Source organism: Myodes glareolus, chromosome 11, assembly GCF_982192425.1.
Source record: "Myodes glareolus chromosome 11, mMyoGla1.1, whole genome shotgun sequence".
NCBI classification, from domain to species: domain Eukaryota; kingdom Metazoa; phylum Chordata; class Mammalia; order Rodentia; family Cricetidae; genus Myodes; species Myodes glareolus.
Window position 1 is genome coordinate 25,343,266 of NC_142036.1, and position 14,120 is coordinate 25,357,385.

The 14,120-nt window shown below is 38.9% G+C and overlaps 1 protein-coding gene across 3 annotated transcripts in view; it reads left to right on the plus strand.

Moving 5' to 3' along the window:
- The window catches only part of Trip11 (thyroid hormone receptor interactor 11), a 77,774-nt gene that overhangs the window by 56,259 nt on the left and 7,395 nt on the right, over nt 1–14,120 (plus strand). For 2 of the 3 annotated variants that reach the window (XM_087911565.1, XM_048449463.3), the window contains exons 17-20: nt 11,092–11,173; nt 12,614–12,728; nt 13,279–13,395; nt 13,534–13,678. In XM_087911565.1, the coding sequence (XP_087767691.1) occupies nt 11,092–11,173; nt 12,614–12,728; nt 13,279–13,395; nt 13,534–13,678 (459 nt within the window). Of the gene's footprint in view, nt 1–11,091; nt 11,174–12,613; nt 12,729–13,278; nt 13,396–13,533; nt 13,679–14,120 lie in introns of those variants that run through there. The other variant, XM_048449465.3, reaches the window with a different exon arrangement.

Here is a 14,120-nt window from a genome sequence, read left to right on the forward strand (position 1 = left end):
AAACAAAGGAAAATACCCATAGTCCATTTGTTGGGAATGTGGGCGTAGTATTTCAGGCTACTTCCTGCTGGTTGGGGGCGCTGATGATCTTATGGGGACCTAAAGAAAACTTAGAGTTATCATCAAGTCCTGACTGGAGTATCCTGTGAGTCTTGATCATCTCAGGCAGCAGTCTTGAACCTGTTCTGGATGAAGAACTCAGACATCTGGGCCATCTATTCCTGTCAGAGATTTTTCAGGTGGCCTCCCTTGGTGGAACTTGATTTTTCTTAACTCAGAATGAATCCATAGCCTCTCATTTTCTGTGGAAACAAAAGCAAAATCTCTTCTCCAAAGTAACAAACCTTTTGACTTCAGTTTTGAAGCCAAGGTATTTTCAAAATACCTATCTTGAGTTAGTTCAGCAGTATTTATAAACAACAGTCCTTTAGCAGCTGTTGCTCCTTCCTCAGCATTCAAACAATTTAAAGAGAGCATAATAACATACAGTATCAAGATTCTCTGTGCATTTTCCATCTTTGTGTGGCTTTACTTTAACCTCTATTTCTTTTATTTTTGCTTTTACTTTTTGACACAGGTTCTCTGTATATCTTTGTCCTGGAATAACTCTGTAGACCAGGCTGTCCTTGAACTCACAGAGATCCTTTTGTCTCTGCCTCCCCAGTACTGGGCTCAAAGGTGTTTGCTACCATACTTTGAACTCACAGAGGTCAATCTCTACCTCTGTCCCTTGAAGTCACAGAGGTCAATATGCCTCTGCCTCCCAGGCATTGGGATTAAAGGTGTGTTCTACCACACCCAACTACTCTCTTTCTTCCCTTTTTACCCTAAGAACTTTAACCTTTAACCTGCATGTATTTTTAACACACTGTAAACTCTTTAGAGGTTTTCTTCATCTTTGAACCTCTCTTTACTGTATCTCTCTCTCTTTTTTGACTACATGAGTCTTTAAGGAGAAGATTAAAGCCGTGGCTTTGACAGCTAGATCCAGCCCATTTATTAACTTTCCAGGCTCGTGGCTGAGATACCAGCCAGAGCTATGTTCACTGCCACAACTCTATGACGTTTCAAGGTCCTTGTCAGCAAGCAAGCTGCAGCATTCTGCTCACAGACCACACTCAGTCGGACTGCCTGCCTGAAAGAGTCAGAGTTTGCTCTGGCAGGACAGCCCAGAAAGCCGGCATTTTAAAACAGCACAGCTTTTTTCCTGTTATGGCTGAAAACCTGAAAAGCATGCGTTCAGCTTTTCATCAACACCGTTTAAGTTTTTCGTGGCAGGACCTCTTAATGAGCTGCAGGGTTTTGCAGCTAAAGCTGAGTCAGGAAGCCTCTCTTAGATGAAAGCCTTGCTTGCCTCTAGCAAGCAGCGCAGACCCGAGAAATTGCTGCCACCAAGAAAACATGCTTTACTCTATTCTTTCCCAAACTTTCTCAGGCTTTCTGTGGATGAAGTTATCCACGTGGGCGCCATATGTAGTATGTGGGGGCTGGCTTGTTGGGGTTTCTGTCCTGCCCAGTACCCCAACAGCCGGCAAATCCCAAAGAGAAATTACACACAGGACTCCATAAGGTTATAAACTGATTGGCCCATTAGGTCAGGCTTCTTGTTAACTCTTATAACTTATATTAACCCATTATTCTCATCTATGTTAGCCATAATGGCTCCATACCTTTCTCAGCTGGGCAAGTTACATGCTGTCTCTTCAGTGATCTGCGCAGGAATGGCCGAGGGAGTTTCTTCCTCCCTAGCCTTATCCTATTCTCATTGCCCCGCCTCTACTTCCTGTCTGGTTGACCCACCTATACTTCCTGCCTGGCCAATCAGCGTTTTATTAAAATACATGATTGACAGAATACAGACAATTCTCCCGCACCAAGTCAGTATAGCTGAGCCAGTGAATTCGGGGTTCAGTAGGACACTGCCTGTAAAAAATGAGATGTTAAGTAATTTCAAGAAGACATCCAATAATTTCTTCTGACCTTCACACACATGTATGCATACCCCCCACCTGCCATACACACACACACGTATGTATGTGTATATATATAAAATATATATACATATATATAAAATACATACATATGTAATATATATATATATATATATATATATATATATATATATATATATATATAATCTCTGGGCAGCCCAGTAGTAGAATACTTAACTCTCAGTAGGATTAATTCCCACTGCTGAAAAATCTTAGTCATTTTCTCCCTCTCTCACTTTTCCCTCCTATTTTCTCCACTGCCTCTCTGTCTTATTTCTTCCAAATATACATAGTAATTCTAATCAACTATGGTGTAGTAGAACTCATTAATGATATCTTACTGTAGTAATGAATTTATTTTCAACAAACAGAATTTTAAGATTTACGTCGGGAACTGGGGATATACCTTACTTGGTAGAGTACTTGCCCAGCACACACAAGCCCTAGGGTATAGTCCGCAGCACTGATTAGACCAAGTGTAGTTGCACACGCCTAAAATCTCAGCACACAGGAGGGATAGGCCAGAGGATTGGAAGGTCAAATTCATCTTTGTCTAAAGCAAGTTTAGGGTCAGCCTAGGATACATGATGGGACCCTGTTGGGGAAAAATAATACAGTTAACTTTTTACTCAGCAGTTAATAATTATGAGACAAAAAAGCAAAGCAAAACAAAAACAACAAAATTCACCATGTTGTATAGACTTTAAAATTCTCCCCGACAGGTTGATAGGTTGAAAATACTTAAAAGAAGCCAGATGGTTGATAGGTTAAAAATACTTAAAAGAAGCCAGATGGTGGTGGTGCACACCTTTAATGTCCAGCACTGGTGGGGGCAGAGACAGGTGGGTCTCTGTGAGTTTGAGGCCAGCCTGGTCTACAGAGTGAGTTCCAGGACAGCTAGAGCCAAACAGTGAAACCCTGTCTTGAAAAACGAGAATAAAAAAAGAAAAAGAAAGAAAGAAATGCTTAAAAGACAAAGCAGTATGTCTGGTATTATTTTTTAAAAATAAATGTGGTATTATTTTTTAAAAACATTTAGTGTTAAAAGTCATTTTGTATGAGTTGAAATTCTGTAATAAAAAGACTGTCTGGTGGGGTTTGGGGTGGTACACACCTTTAATCCCAGCACTCAGAAGTCAGAGGAAGTGGATCTCTGAGTTTGAGGTCAGCCTGATCTGCAGAATGAGTTCCAGGACAGCCAGAGCTACACAGAGAAACCCTGTCTCAAAAACAAACAAACAAAAGTCAAAACCGAAGAACTGTCTAGAGTTTTGGAGATGGCTTAGAAGGTAAAGCATTTGTGATGCACCCATATGAATGCTGAGAGGCAGTGATTGGGTGCTTAGGAGGCAGACAAGGGATTTCCAGAGCAATCTGTATAATTGGACTAGCCGAATCAGTCAGCTCTTGGTTCAGAGTGAGAGACCCTGACTCAAAATACAAGACAAAGAGCAGTCAAAGAAGAAACCCTCCCTATGTCAAGCTCTGGCCTTCTGCAAACGCCCATGTACACACAAAGACCATCTAGTTTTTAACTTTTGCTTTGGTTATAGTTAAATGAAGAATTCAAATCATATTGAATTTAATACTGTATCAGCTTTATTTTGGGGACTAGAGAGATGGCTCACTGGTTATGTACTGCTTTTGTAGAGGATCCAAGTTTGGTTCCCAGCACCCATACCCATACAACTAGCTATAATTCTAGTTTCAGGGTACCAGACATACTCTTCTGACTTCCATTGGACATTTCTACTCATGTACACTGTGATGGCTAGTTTTATGTCAACTTGATATGAGCTAGAGTTATTTGGGAAAAGAGAACCTCAATTGAGAAAAATGCCATGACTCAATAGGACTGTGGGCAAGCCTATAGTGCATTTTCTTGTTTGATGTGGGAGAACCCAGCTCACGGTGGTGGGTGGTGCCCCCCAGGGCTTGTGGTCGTGGGTGCTATAAGAAAGCAGGCCATGAGAAGCAAGCCGGTAAACAACATTCTTCCATGGTTTCTACTTTAGTTCCTGCCTTCAGTTTCTGCCCTGATTTTCCTCAGTGATGGACTGTGTTGTGAAACTACAAGCTACAATAAATCCTTCCCTAAGTTGTTTTTGTTCATGGTATTTTCTCACAGCTACACAAACCCTAACTAAGACATACATTACCCCCACACAACCCCATATTTAAAAATCAAATAAAATTAATTACTGTTAAGGTTGCCAATGTGAATAGAATCTAATACCCGTAGTTGGAATTTTCTGTCTCATCTGCCAGCTCCCAAATAACCACATGGAGATTTCTTATTAATTATAAAAGCTCACCCAATAGCATAGACTTATTTTTAGCTAGCTCTTGTAACAACCCATTTCTGTTATTTTATTTGCTGCCCCGAGGCTTGTTTACCTCATCTACACACTGGATCATGCTCACTCTGCATTTTATGGCATCTCTGCCTTCTTCCTAGCATCCTGTGTACCTGAAAACCCTGCCTAGCTATTGGCCATTCACTTTTTTATTAAACCAATGAGAATGACATATTTTCACAGTATACAAAAAGATAATTTCATAACATTTTCCCCTTTTTGTCTAAGTAAAAAGGGAAGTGTTTAACTCTAACACAGTAAAACTATATATATTGAGAACAATTTTCAGGTAAGAATTTCATTTCCGCTGGCAGTGGTGGTGCAAGCCTTTAATCCCAGCACTCAGAGGGAGAGGCAGGTGGATCTCTGTGAGTTAGAGGTCAGACTGGTCTACAAGAGAGTTCCAGGACAGGCTCCAAAGCCACAGAGAAACCCTGTCTCAAAAAACCAAAAAAAAAAAAATTCCAATGTTTAGTTCATTTGTATTTGGCAATTTGGGGGAAATAACTTTTTATTTTATTTTTCTTACCTTGGTGAGTTTAAAATTCTGTACCTAATTTATCTTTTATTATAACTAAGGAAGACTATAACTACTACTATCTAGTCTTCAACTCTATCAAAGACCCAAGAAGGATATATTACTTTATTAAACAAGAAGTACAGAGCAAGCAACTTCCAAAACTAAAAGAAATGACAGAAACAGCTGACTGACTGCCTGTACAGTCACCCAATTTTTCTCTGCAGCACTGGGGCAACCATCTTTCAAGTCACAGGCCTAGAATATCTGACAGGCTTTTTTGTGAAGCAGGAATTTTTGAAGCACTGTCTTACCTTGTTTTGGCAAAGGTTGATAGTTGCTTTTCTTTGTGTCCTGTTAGTCCAATTTGAACAGCATACTGTCAGCAGTCAAAGCAAGGGCAGCCCCTTGCCCAAATGGCTAGCATGTGCCAAAAAGAAAACAAACTTCATATGGAGATTCTTCTATGCCCATCTTTTCTTTTTTGAAGTAAATTGGTGCTGCCATGAGCAGCCATGTCTCACTATCATGAAAAGTCTTATATTATAAAGAATATTAAATCAGAACATTTTAAATGCTATATTCTGTAGGTCTTTGAAATATTTAAAGATCACCTATCTAAAATATATCTCTGCATGATTTTGAAAACATACCTAAAATGACTATTAAGTTTGATAGTTATAGATGACTATTACCCAGTATTTATTGTCCTAAATAGCTTTCAAAGACTGTATGTAATAGCTTTACATAACCTTTTAAAATGATCTATATAGGTTCAATACCTTAACCATGAATAGAAACATATATACAGTATAACAAAAATAACCTAAATTTGTATCAATATACAAAACACATACTAATGTAAAATATTTAAGACTAGTAGTTACTTTTTTAGTTTAAGAGTAGATTCAGTAATCTACCCTTTTATCCTATCATTTCTAAATTCCCCCTTTTTCTTTTCAGAATGAGATCCTTGAATCTAATTTCCTTTGTTAAGCTTTTTTCCACCATTACCAATAACAGCTTGTCACCAACCCCTTAAGCAATGATAATCGTCCATAAGCAACCAAATGACCAAAACCCATCCATTTCACATCTTGGGAATGTGGGTGGGTGTTGTCTTCTCTACATTACTTCCTGTTGTCTGGGAATGTGGGAATCTTTGGGGGACCCAGAGAAAACTAGGGCAATAGTCAGGTATTTTCTAGAATAGTCTATGAGACTGGACCATCTCAGTCAGCAGTCTTGAAACTGTTCTGGGTGCTGATAGCTTAGGCTTGCTTTTAACTAGACCTCATAACTTAAATGAACCCATTTCTATCATGTACCTGGTGCCACATGACTCGTGGCTTTAACCTCTTTTACTGCAATATATCTGTTGGTGACTCTGCCTTCTTTCCAATGTTTTTCCTGCCCCAAAAATCCTGCTAGTGATTGGCCATTCAGTTTTTTTATTAAACCAATCAGAATGATATATCTTCACAGTATACAGAAAGATTATTCCACAGCAATACCTAATTTACTTACTGATAATTATACAGAGAAATAAAATCATCTTTCAAACATTTTTTCTCCTGTTCTCTCCTTTGCCTTGGCTCTTAAAAATGAGAAAAATGCAAAATAAGGAAAAAAAGGTCACAGAATATCAGTATCAACCAATGTGAGATGTGTTGTTGATTAAGCAAAATTTAGCAATGATTTTGTTATTTTAAGAAACCAGATGAACGCTGGATATGGTAATGCATGCTTTTAATCCTAGCAGCCAAGACAGAGATTGGTAAATCTCTTAGTTTGAGGTGAACCTGAATTTACAGAGCAGTTCCAGGTCAGCTGGGGCTATGTAGCAATGCCCTGTCTCAAGAAAGGAAGGAAGGAAGAAAAGAAATCAGATAAAAGAACACTTCCATTTTGTATAGTACTTTACTATCTAGAAAATTATCATTTGGTCATTTATTTCATTTTCTCAGAATCCTTTGCAAGAAACAAATTTTAAAAAGGCAAATCATGCCTGGTTCATCTCTAGGTTTCTGGGTTCTTGTTCTGGTCTTCCCAATTATCTCATTCAGTGAACTGTTCAGTAAACCTGCTTATAGGTACTCAGTCATGAGATAAGCAGAGGAATATGAGAAATATGATACACTTTAAGATGTTCTCTGAAGATGGTGTCACATGCACTGTCATTAATCACAAGTAAAATGTAAAGTTACGATGCACAAGAGTGAATGTGCACTCACTCTTGCACATTCGATTTTGATTCGAAGACCATGGCGTCACCTCTGGGTGTTTGAGAGCTCTGCTGTGAAAGATTTACTGTGTCACGCACTCCGTGTCATGCTTTCTGCAGACCAGGCTCCATCTCAGCTGATTCATTGCTTAGCTTGAAAATGCTTCCCAGCCCAGCGTGCATTTCTAAAGAATTATTTGGGTGTGTGTGATTATTCACAGGACTATTGTATTTGGACTAGAACCCATTTCTGAATAATAATATTTTGCCTGCCCATATAAAGAAAGTTCTGATTTCAAATTGTGGTTTGAGTCCAGTTTTTGTAGAGAAATATTCAGAATTTCTGAGGAGAGGAGAGCAAGTATTGCTGGAGAAAAAGATGAGTCTTTGGGGACTTTGGAATGGGTGTGTGGCTTTCTTTTCTTCTAACTTCTCAAAGTTAATACATTTCTTCCCGTGTTGTCTTCTAAGTTCCAAGGTCCCTTTCTATTCCTTTCTCTACTCAAATGTCACAGTATATTTAAGCCCGAGTTTGAAACAGCCATGTGCATCCCCTATTGCATTAGGTCAGGGACTAATAGTGAGTTTAAGACAATTTTATCTTGTCAATTTAACCTAAACAATGCCTTGGCTTTTTGACTTACTATATAAAAATAACTTTTATTAGAATCTTTGCTTTATGAGTTTTACTCTGAAACTGTTTATTCATCATGCAAACCTTTGGTTGGATTCTTTGGATTCTTTGAGATAAGGTCTCACTATGTTGCTCATGTTGGCTTCAAATTTCCAGGCTCAACTGATCCTCCTTAGCATCTAGAACCACAGGTGCAAACTACAGTGCCCAACTTATCAGAAAAAAGCACTATTTAATTTGTTGTTATTTTGTGTGCATATGTTGTTCACTGGGTGTGTACACAGGCCTGCTATGGTGCATATAGGGGCCTGAAGACAGCTTTATGGAGTCAGTTCTCGCTCCACCTTTGTGTGGATTCCAGAGAAAACTCAGGTCGTTGGCTTACAGAGCAGCACTTTTACCTGCTGGACCATCTGGCTTAGTGGCTCACTTTCTGTTTTTCCTGTTTGTTTCAACCGGAGACAGTGTAATGTAGCTTTATATATGGTTTCTGTGGTACAACATACAAACTGTGAGTCCCATGTAATTCTCTCCTTCTTCCCTCTTTTCATCTCTCTTGAGAAAGCATAGACAAGCTTCACTGTGTGTAGCTCAGGGTCCTTCTGCCCTAGGTTCTTAAGTACTTGGCGTTGCAAACATGTACTTCTGTGCCTAATGTAATTTTTTATTTTTAATGACTACCTCAAAATAGCAAAAAAAAGGATAAAAAATTATTTTTTGTTAAGATTATTTATTGGAGCTGGAGAGATGGCTCAGCATTTGGTCTTCCAAAGGACCTGGGTTTAATTCCCAGCACCCACATGGAAGCTCACAACCATCTCTTAACTCCAATCCCAGGGGATCTGTTGCCTTCTTCTGGCCTCCATATGCACTACATGCATGTGGTACACAGACATGCATGCAGGTAAAATACTCATCCACTTAAAGGCTAAATCTTAATAAGATTATTATTTTTATATGTGTGTGTCTCCATGGGTTTATATGCACCATGCGAGTACATGTCCGCTAGGACATCAGATCCCCTAGACTAGAATTCCATATGGTTGTAAGACATCATGTAGGCTCCATGAATTAAACTCAACTCCTCTGCAAGAGCAACAAGTGCTCTTAACCACTGAACCCCATGAAATTAATTTTTATAATTTATTTTAAATAAGATGACCTCAAATTTTTATCATTTTGGAGTATAATCAGTATAAAATTAATAGTAACAGACACATTGAGAAAGAGAAGGTAGCAGGGCTAGAGAGGTGGCTCATGGGTAAGAGGGCTTGCTATGCAAGCATAAAGACTTGTGTTTAGATCCCAGAACCCATGTAACAAGGCCTTATGGTTACACTTGTTTCCATAACCCCAGCATTGTGGGGGCTGGAGAGCACAAGGCCTTCTCGCTTCAGTGAGAGACGCTGTCTCCAGGGACTAAGGTGAGAATGATAAAGTGATACCCGACGCCCCCATCAGTCTCCACATGAGTGTACAGGCACATGTGCATCCAGTGGGGAAGGCTGGGCTGTTTCTCGGCTGCCATCTGTAGTCCTGGAGGAGGTGATTTACACTGACTCCTGCTTCAGCTTGCTGATCTGGTGTTTTTCCTGTGGCTAAGAGTTCTGTCACATCTAGAATTTTGCTAGGGAAAGCGACACATGCCCATAATGTAAAGTACTTGAAGAATCTAGAGAAATGTCTTTTACGGAGTTAGACTTCAGTAATAAGTCCTTTTGTGTCTAATTTAAATTCCCTGTTGGAAAGATAGGAAAGTTTTATAGATTTTCAAAAAATAAACCTTGGTTTTTATAATATGGCAACCATCTCTATTTTGGTGAAGTTGGCTATTGTGTTTTGTATTTCAGAATTTTGTAATTTAGAGAACCACAAGCCATTGTAAACCTTTACCGTGAATGCTTTATATTTGCATTTACTACTGTGAGTCAGCATTCCAGTCATTCTATAGGACAGAGTGGAGACAACGGAGAGACCTAATGTGTATTGGAGGAAAGTCACGAGAGGAAGGAAGTTAGGAACTTCAGAATGAGGAGTGGTTATGAGTCAGTAGAGCTGTCAGTGAGAACTCTTCATCAGAGGGAGAAAAACAAGCAGGATTCTGTGGGAAGCAAGAGCAGGAAATACATCAGACGTCGATGGGCAGTTGACTTTTCAAAATGGTGCCAAAAGCATGGGACTTCACCATGTAACTGGAGCAACTGCTTTCCCATGAAGAGAATCAGGTGCCTGCCATGTTGAACACCTGTCTTATACCACACACAAAAATGAACTTGGTAAGGATCATGGCCCTCAATTTTGTATTCAAAACCATAAAAGCTCTTAGAAGAGGTAGGAGTAAATCTTCATGGTACTGTGTGGGAAAAACAAAAAGAAGATAAATTAGATAGACTTCATAAAGATTTAAGACTCTACTGTTTCAAAAGGCAATGGGAAAGAGAAATGGCACACAGAATGAGAAAAGTAACTGCCAGGCCTGGTTCCTGGCCAGGGACTCAGCTAGCCGGCTCCTGTCAGGGAAGGAGTAGGCATGTGCTCCCTTATTGGACTACACATGCCGTCTCCTCTGCTTTCTTCTAGGATGGTGTCTTGTGCTTCCCCTTAAAACCATTGAGTGCCTCTTTCAGCTCTGCTGCCCGCTTTGAAGTGGAAGGTGTAGTGTGAAGGAGGCTCTTCAGCCAAGAGCTCTTGATCCTTGGCATGATTAGCTTGTGCATAGGACATCTCCTCATTTCATTTTAAACTTTGCTTTTAAAAATTTCAACCATTTTACAGGTTTTGCTTATTTTAAAGTACAAATTTAGAAATCACCTAAACACACTTTTAGGTCGGCCAACAGCATTGTAACATGATTCACATGTTAGCGCTCATGCTTTTAATTTCCATTGCCGTTTCCTTTCCCCAGAGTGCTTTGCTCTGTCAGCTGTCCTAAGCCATGGTGTTAGTTGGTAAGAGACTCTTTTGGCTCACCAACAACAGAGCCCAGCCAGGAAGACAGAGCATGGAAAAGCTAAAGTTCTCCTTTCCATTGCCTCCCATTAAGTGAGAGTTGTTCTGGAAATACATCGTTTGAGATGGCAGTGGTGACAGTTTGCTCTTTACTTGTGCATTTCTGAGTGGGTGGAAACCTGTTGTGATCTTTACACTTCTGTTAAGGAACTGATCGTTTTACTGGAGACAAGACATGTGGGATACTGCATCCCTTGCCTTCTAGGTAATTTCTGTCCAGATTTCCTGAATCAAAGAAAAGATGACCGCATTTGGCCATTTCTTGTAGAATAGGGCACATACATTCCTAAATAGGTCTTGCTGCATGTTTGTCCAGGCTGGTTGGCTAATGCTGTCTTTATCCACTTCCTTGTAAACAGTTGCGCTTCACCAAGAGATGCTGGACGATGCACAGAAGAAACTAATGAACTTAGTGAGCAGCACAGAAGGAAAAGTAGACAAGTGAGCTTTGCCTTTTGACTCCTCCTGGGTTACAGGAACTGCTGTCAGAGAACAGTGGAGCTACAGCAGAGGTGTACACCTGACCACATTTTCAAGAAGCGGTTTGCTTTTCTTACATAGTGAGGTGTAGATAGTTGTCATGACAGTCAGTAGAGTAACTTACCTTCTTTTATTTTTAAAGTCTGTTTCTCCTAATTCATTTCTTTTCTCAAAACCATATTCAAGAGTTAAAAGAAAAATCACTCCTGCAGAGTGGTGTCACATGCCTTTAATCCCAGCGCTAGAGGCAGGTATGATCAAGACTAGCCTGGTCTATAGATCGAGTTCCAGGATAGCCGAGGCTACACAGAGAAACCCTGTCTAGAAAAAAATTACTGCTTATACATGAAATACTTAGAAAGTAAAAGGTTTATTTTTAATATTTCCCCCCTTTTTTTGGACTTTTGTTTTGTTTTGTTTTGTTTTTTGGAGACATGGCTTCTCTGTATAGCTCTGACTGTCCTGGAACTCACTTTGTATATCAGGCTGGCCTCAAATTCAGAGATCTGCCTGCTTCTGCCTCCCAAGTATTGGGATTAAAGGTGTGTGCCACCTCTGCCTGGCAAATTTCCCCCTCTTTACTACCCTTAAGTAAACATATCTAGCATGTTTAAATGTTTAAAGGTTGGTCCTGGCCACCCAGCTAGCTTAGACCCAGAAAAATCATACTGAAACTGTATTAATTAAATCATTGCTTGGCCCCCTTAGCTCTAACTTCTTATTGGTTAACTCCTACATCTTAATTTAACCCATTTCTATTAATCTGTGTATTGCCATATGACAGTGGCTTACTGGCAAATTTTTGGCTTGTCTAACTCTGGTGGCAGCTCTATTGCTTCTCCTCTGACTCTGCCCTTCTTTGTTCTCAGCATTCAGCCTAGCTTTCCCTAACTACCTAAGTTCTGCCTTGCTATAGTTCCAAAGCAGTTTCTTTGTTCATTAATGGTAATCACAGTACACAGAGGGGACTCCCACATCATATTAGGTCTAAAATCTAGTTATTCGTGCAATAATATCACTTAATATTTTAAAATTTAAGGTTTTATTTTAAATTTTTCGTAAGTGTGGTTGGGGACATATAACATCTCCATTTTCATTTCTCTTGCATGTAAGAATCACCTAGTCAGGTGTTGAAAATTGCTTATGAGATACCTCCTCAGTTGATTATAAGTCTGAAGACTTGGTGCGCTAATAAGTGATTTTTAAAAAAGTATGCATTTTGGGTTGTCTGAAATATTCCTAGTTAGACTTCTTTAAAAAGCCGCTTTAGAATACCTTATTATTCAGTCTTTATAATTAAGCCACTCATTGTTTAAGTAAATGTTTAAGTTTAGGTATACTTGTGTTAGTAAGTAGGCCATGTTAGGTAGGCCTAAGCTGTTTCTGCCTTGATTTTCCTAGAGTCCTTATGAGAAACCTCTTCATTGGTCATTTCCATGCACCTAAAAATCAGCGTCATGAAGTGCTACAACTGATGGGGAGCATCCTGGGTGTTAAAAGGGAGGAAATGGAGCAGGTAACTAGACAGCAAAACCACTCCCCTTTTCTCTTTGGTTCTCTCATTCGCTGGTCTCCCCCCCCCCCCTTTTTTCTGTCTTTCACTGGGCATGGAACCTAGCATGTGTTTCACATGTTGAGTAAGCATTCCACCACTGAGCTACATCCTGGTTTTCATGCTAAATATGTTTATAATTACTTTTAATAGGGGCATAGTAGAAAATGTCTCTTTTTAATGTATGTATAACAGATTTAATACAGTTTTCTTAATCAAAGAGATAGATTTGTTGAGTTTGTATTGATGTTAGTTTAAATAGTTTACAACTTACAAACTAATTCTCACATCAGATTGTTGACATTTTTGAGACATAACCGTGCCCGGAACATTTATTTCAGATTGTGCCTATGTGACATTATATTTTATCTGTATCTTCTGTCAGTAGTAGGAAACATTTACTAGAATTTGAATTATAAAGCATGATTTACTGTTCTCTGAAATCACATGAGAGAGGTTCTTATTTTTCTTGTCTTATATGGTAACATTTTTCTGTTTGAAAATGTTCGTGCAGTTATTTGCTGAAGATCAAGGAGGTGTTACTCGGTGGATGACAGGATGGCTTGGAGGAGGATCGAAAAGTGTGCCCAATACACCTTTGAGACCAAATCAGCAATCTGTGTTTAATAGTGTAAGACCCAGTTTTACTCTTGCTGAACATGAATAATGAAATGAAATGATTACATATCACATTCATTTGCATAGTAACAGATTTCTTTTTACATAATCTAATACAGTCATAGTAATATAACCAAATATTTTCTTTCAGTCCTTTTCAGAACTTTTTGTTAAATTTCTGGAAACAGAATCTCATCCATCTGTCCCACCTCCAAAGCTGTCTGTTCATGACTTGAAACCACTGGATTCTCCAGGAAGAAGGAACGTTCACACTAGCATACCCGGAAGTGCCAAAGGTAAACTTAAGTAGTAAAAATCAAATGTTTAACTTATGACTTAGATTTATGGTGACACTAAGTTTTCAGTGTTTTTTAAAATATGTAATACTGCTTTCAAAATTCTAATGTCACCAAATTTGGGTGTTATGTGTTGTATTTTGTTATTTATTTTTTAAATTAATGTCAATAGTATAAAATGTTTTCACTTTTATGTCAAAACAATTTTTTGTGAGAATCATTTTGTCTTCATGAGAAACCTTTCATTTCTCATATATATTCTGATCAATATATATGATCAGCTCCAGATCATATATATTGTAGTATATTTATAGGCATATACATTGCAGTAAATTTATAGGCATTTGATTTTATTCCCTTTATCAGTGTAAGCCGGTTTGAATTACTCTCCTGGAAATGGTGGTCAACTGGTTACATCTTTGCTTTGTCGTCGGTTTTCATT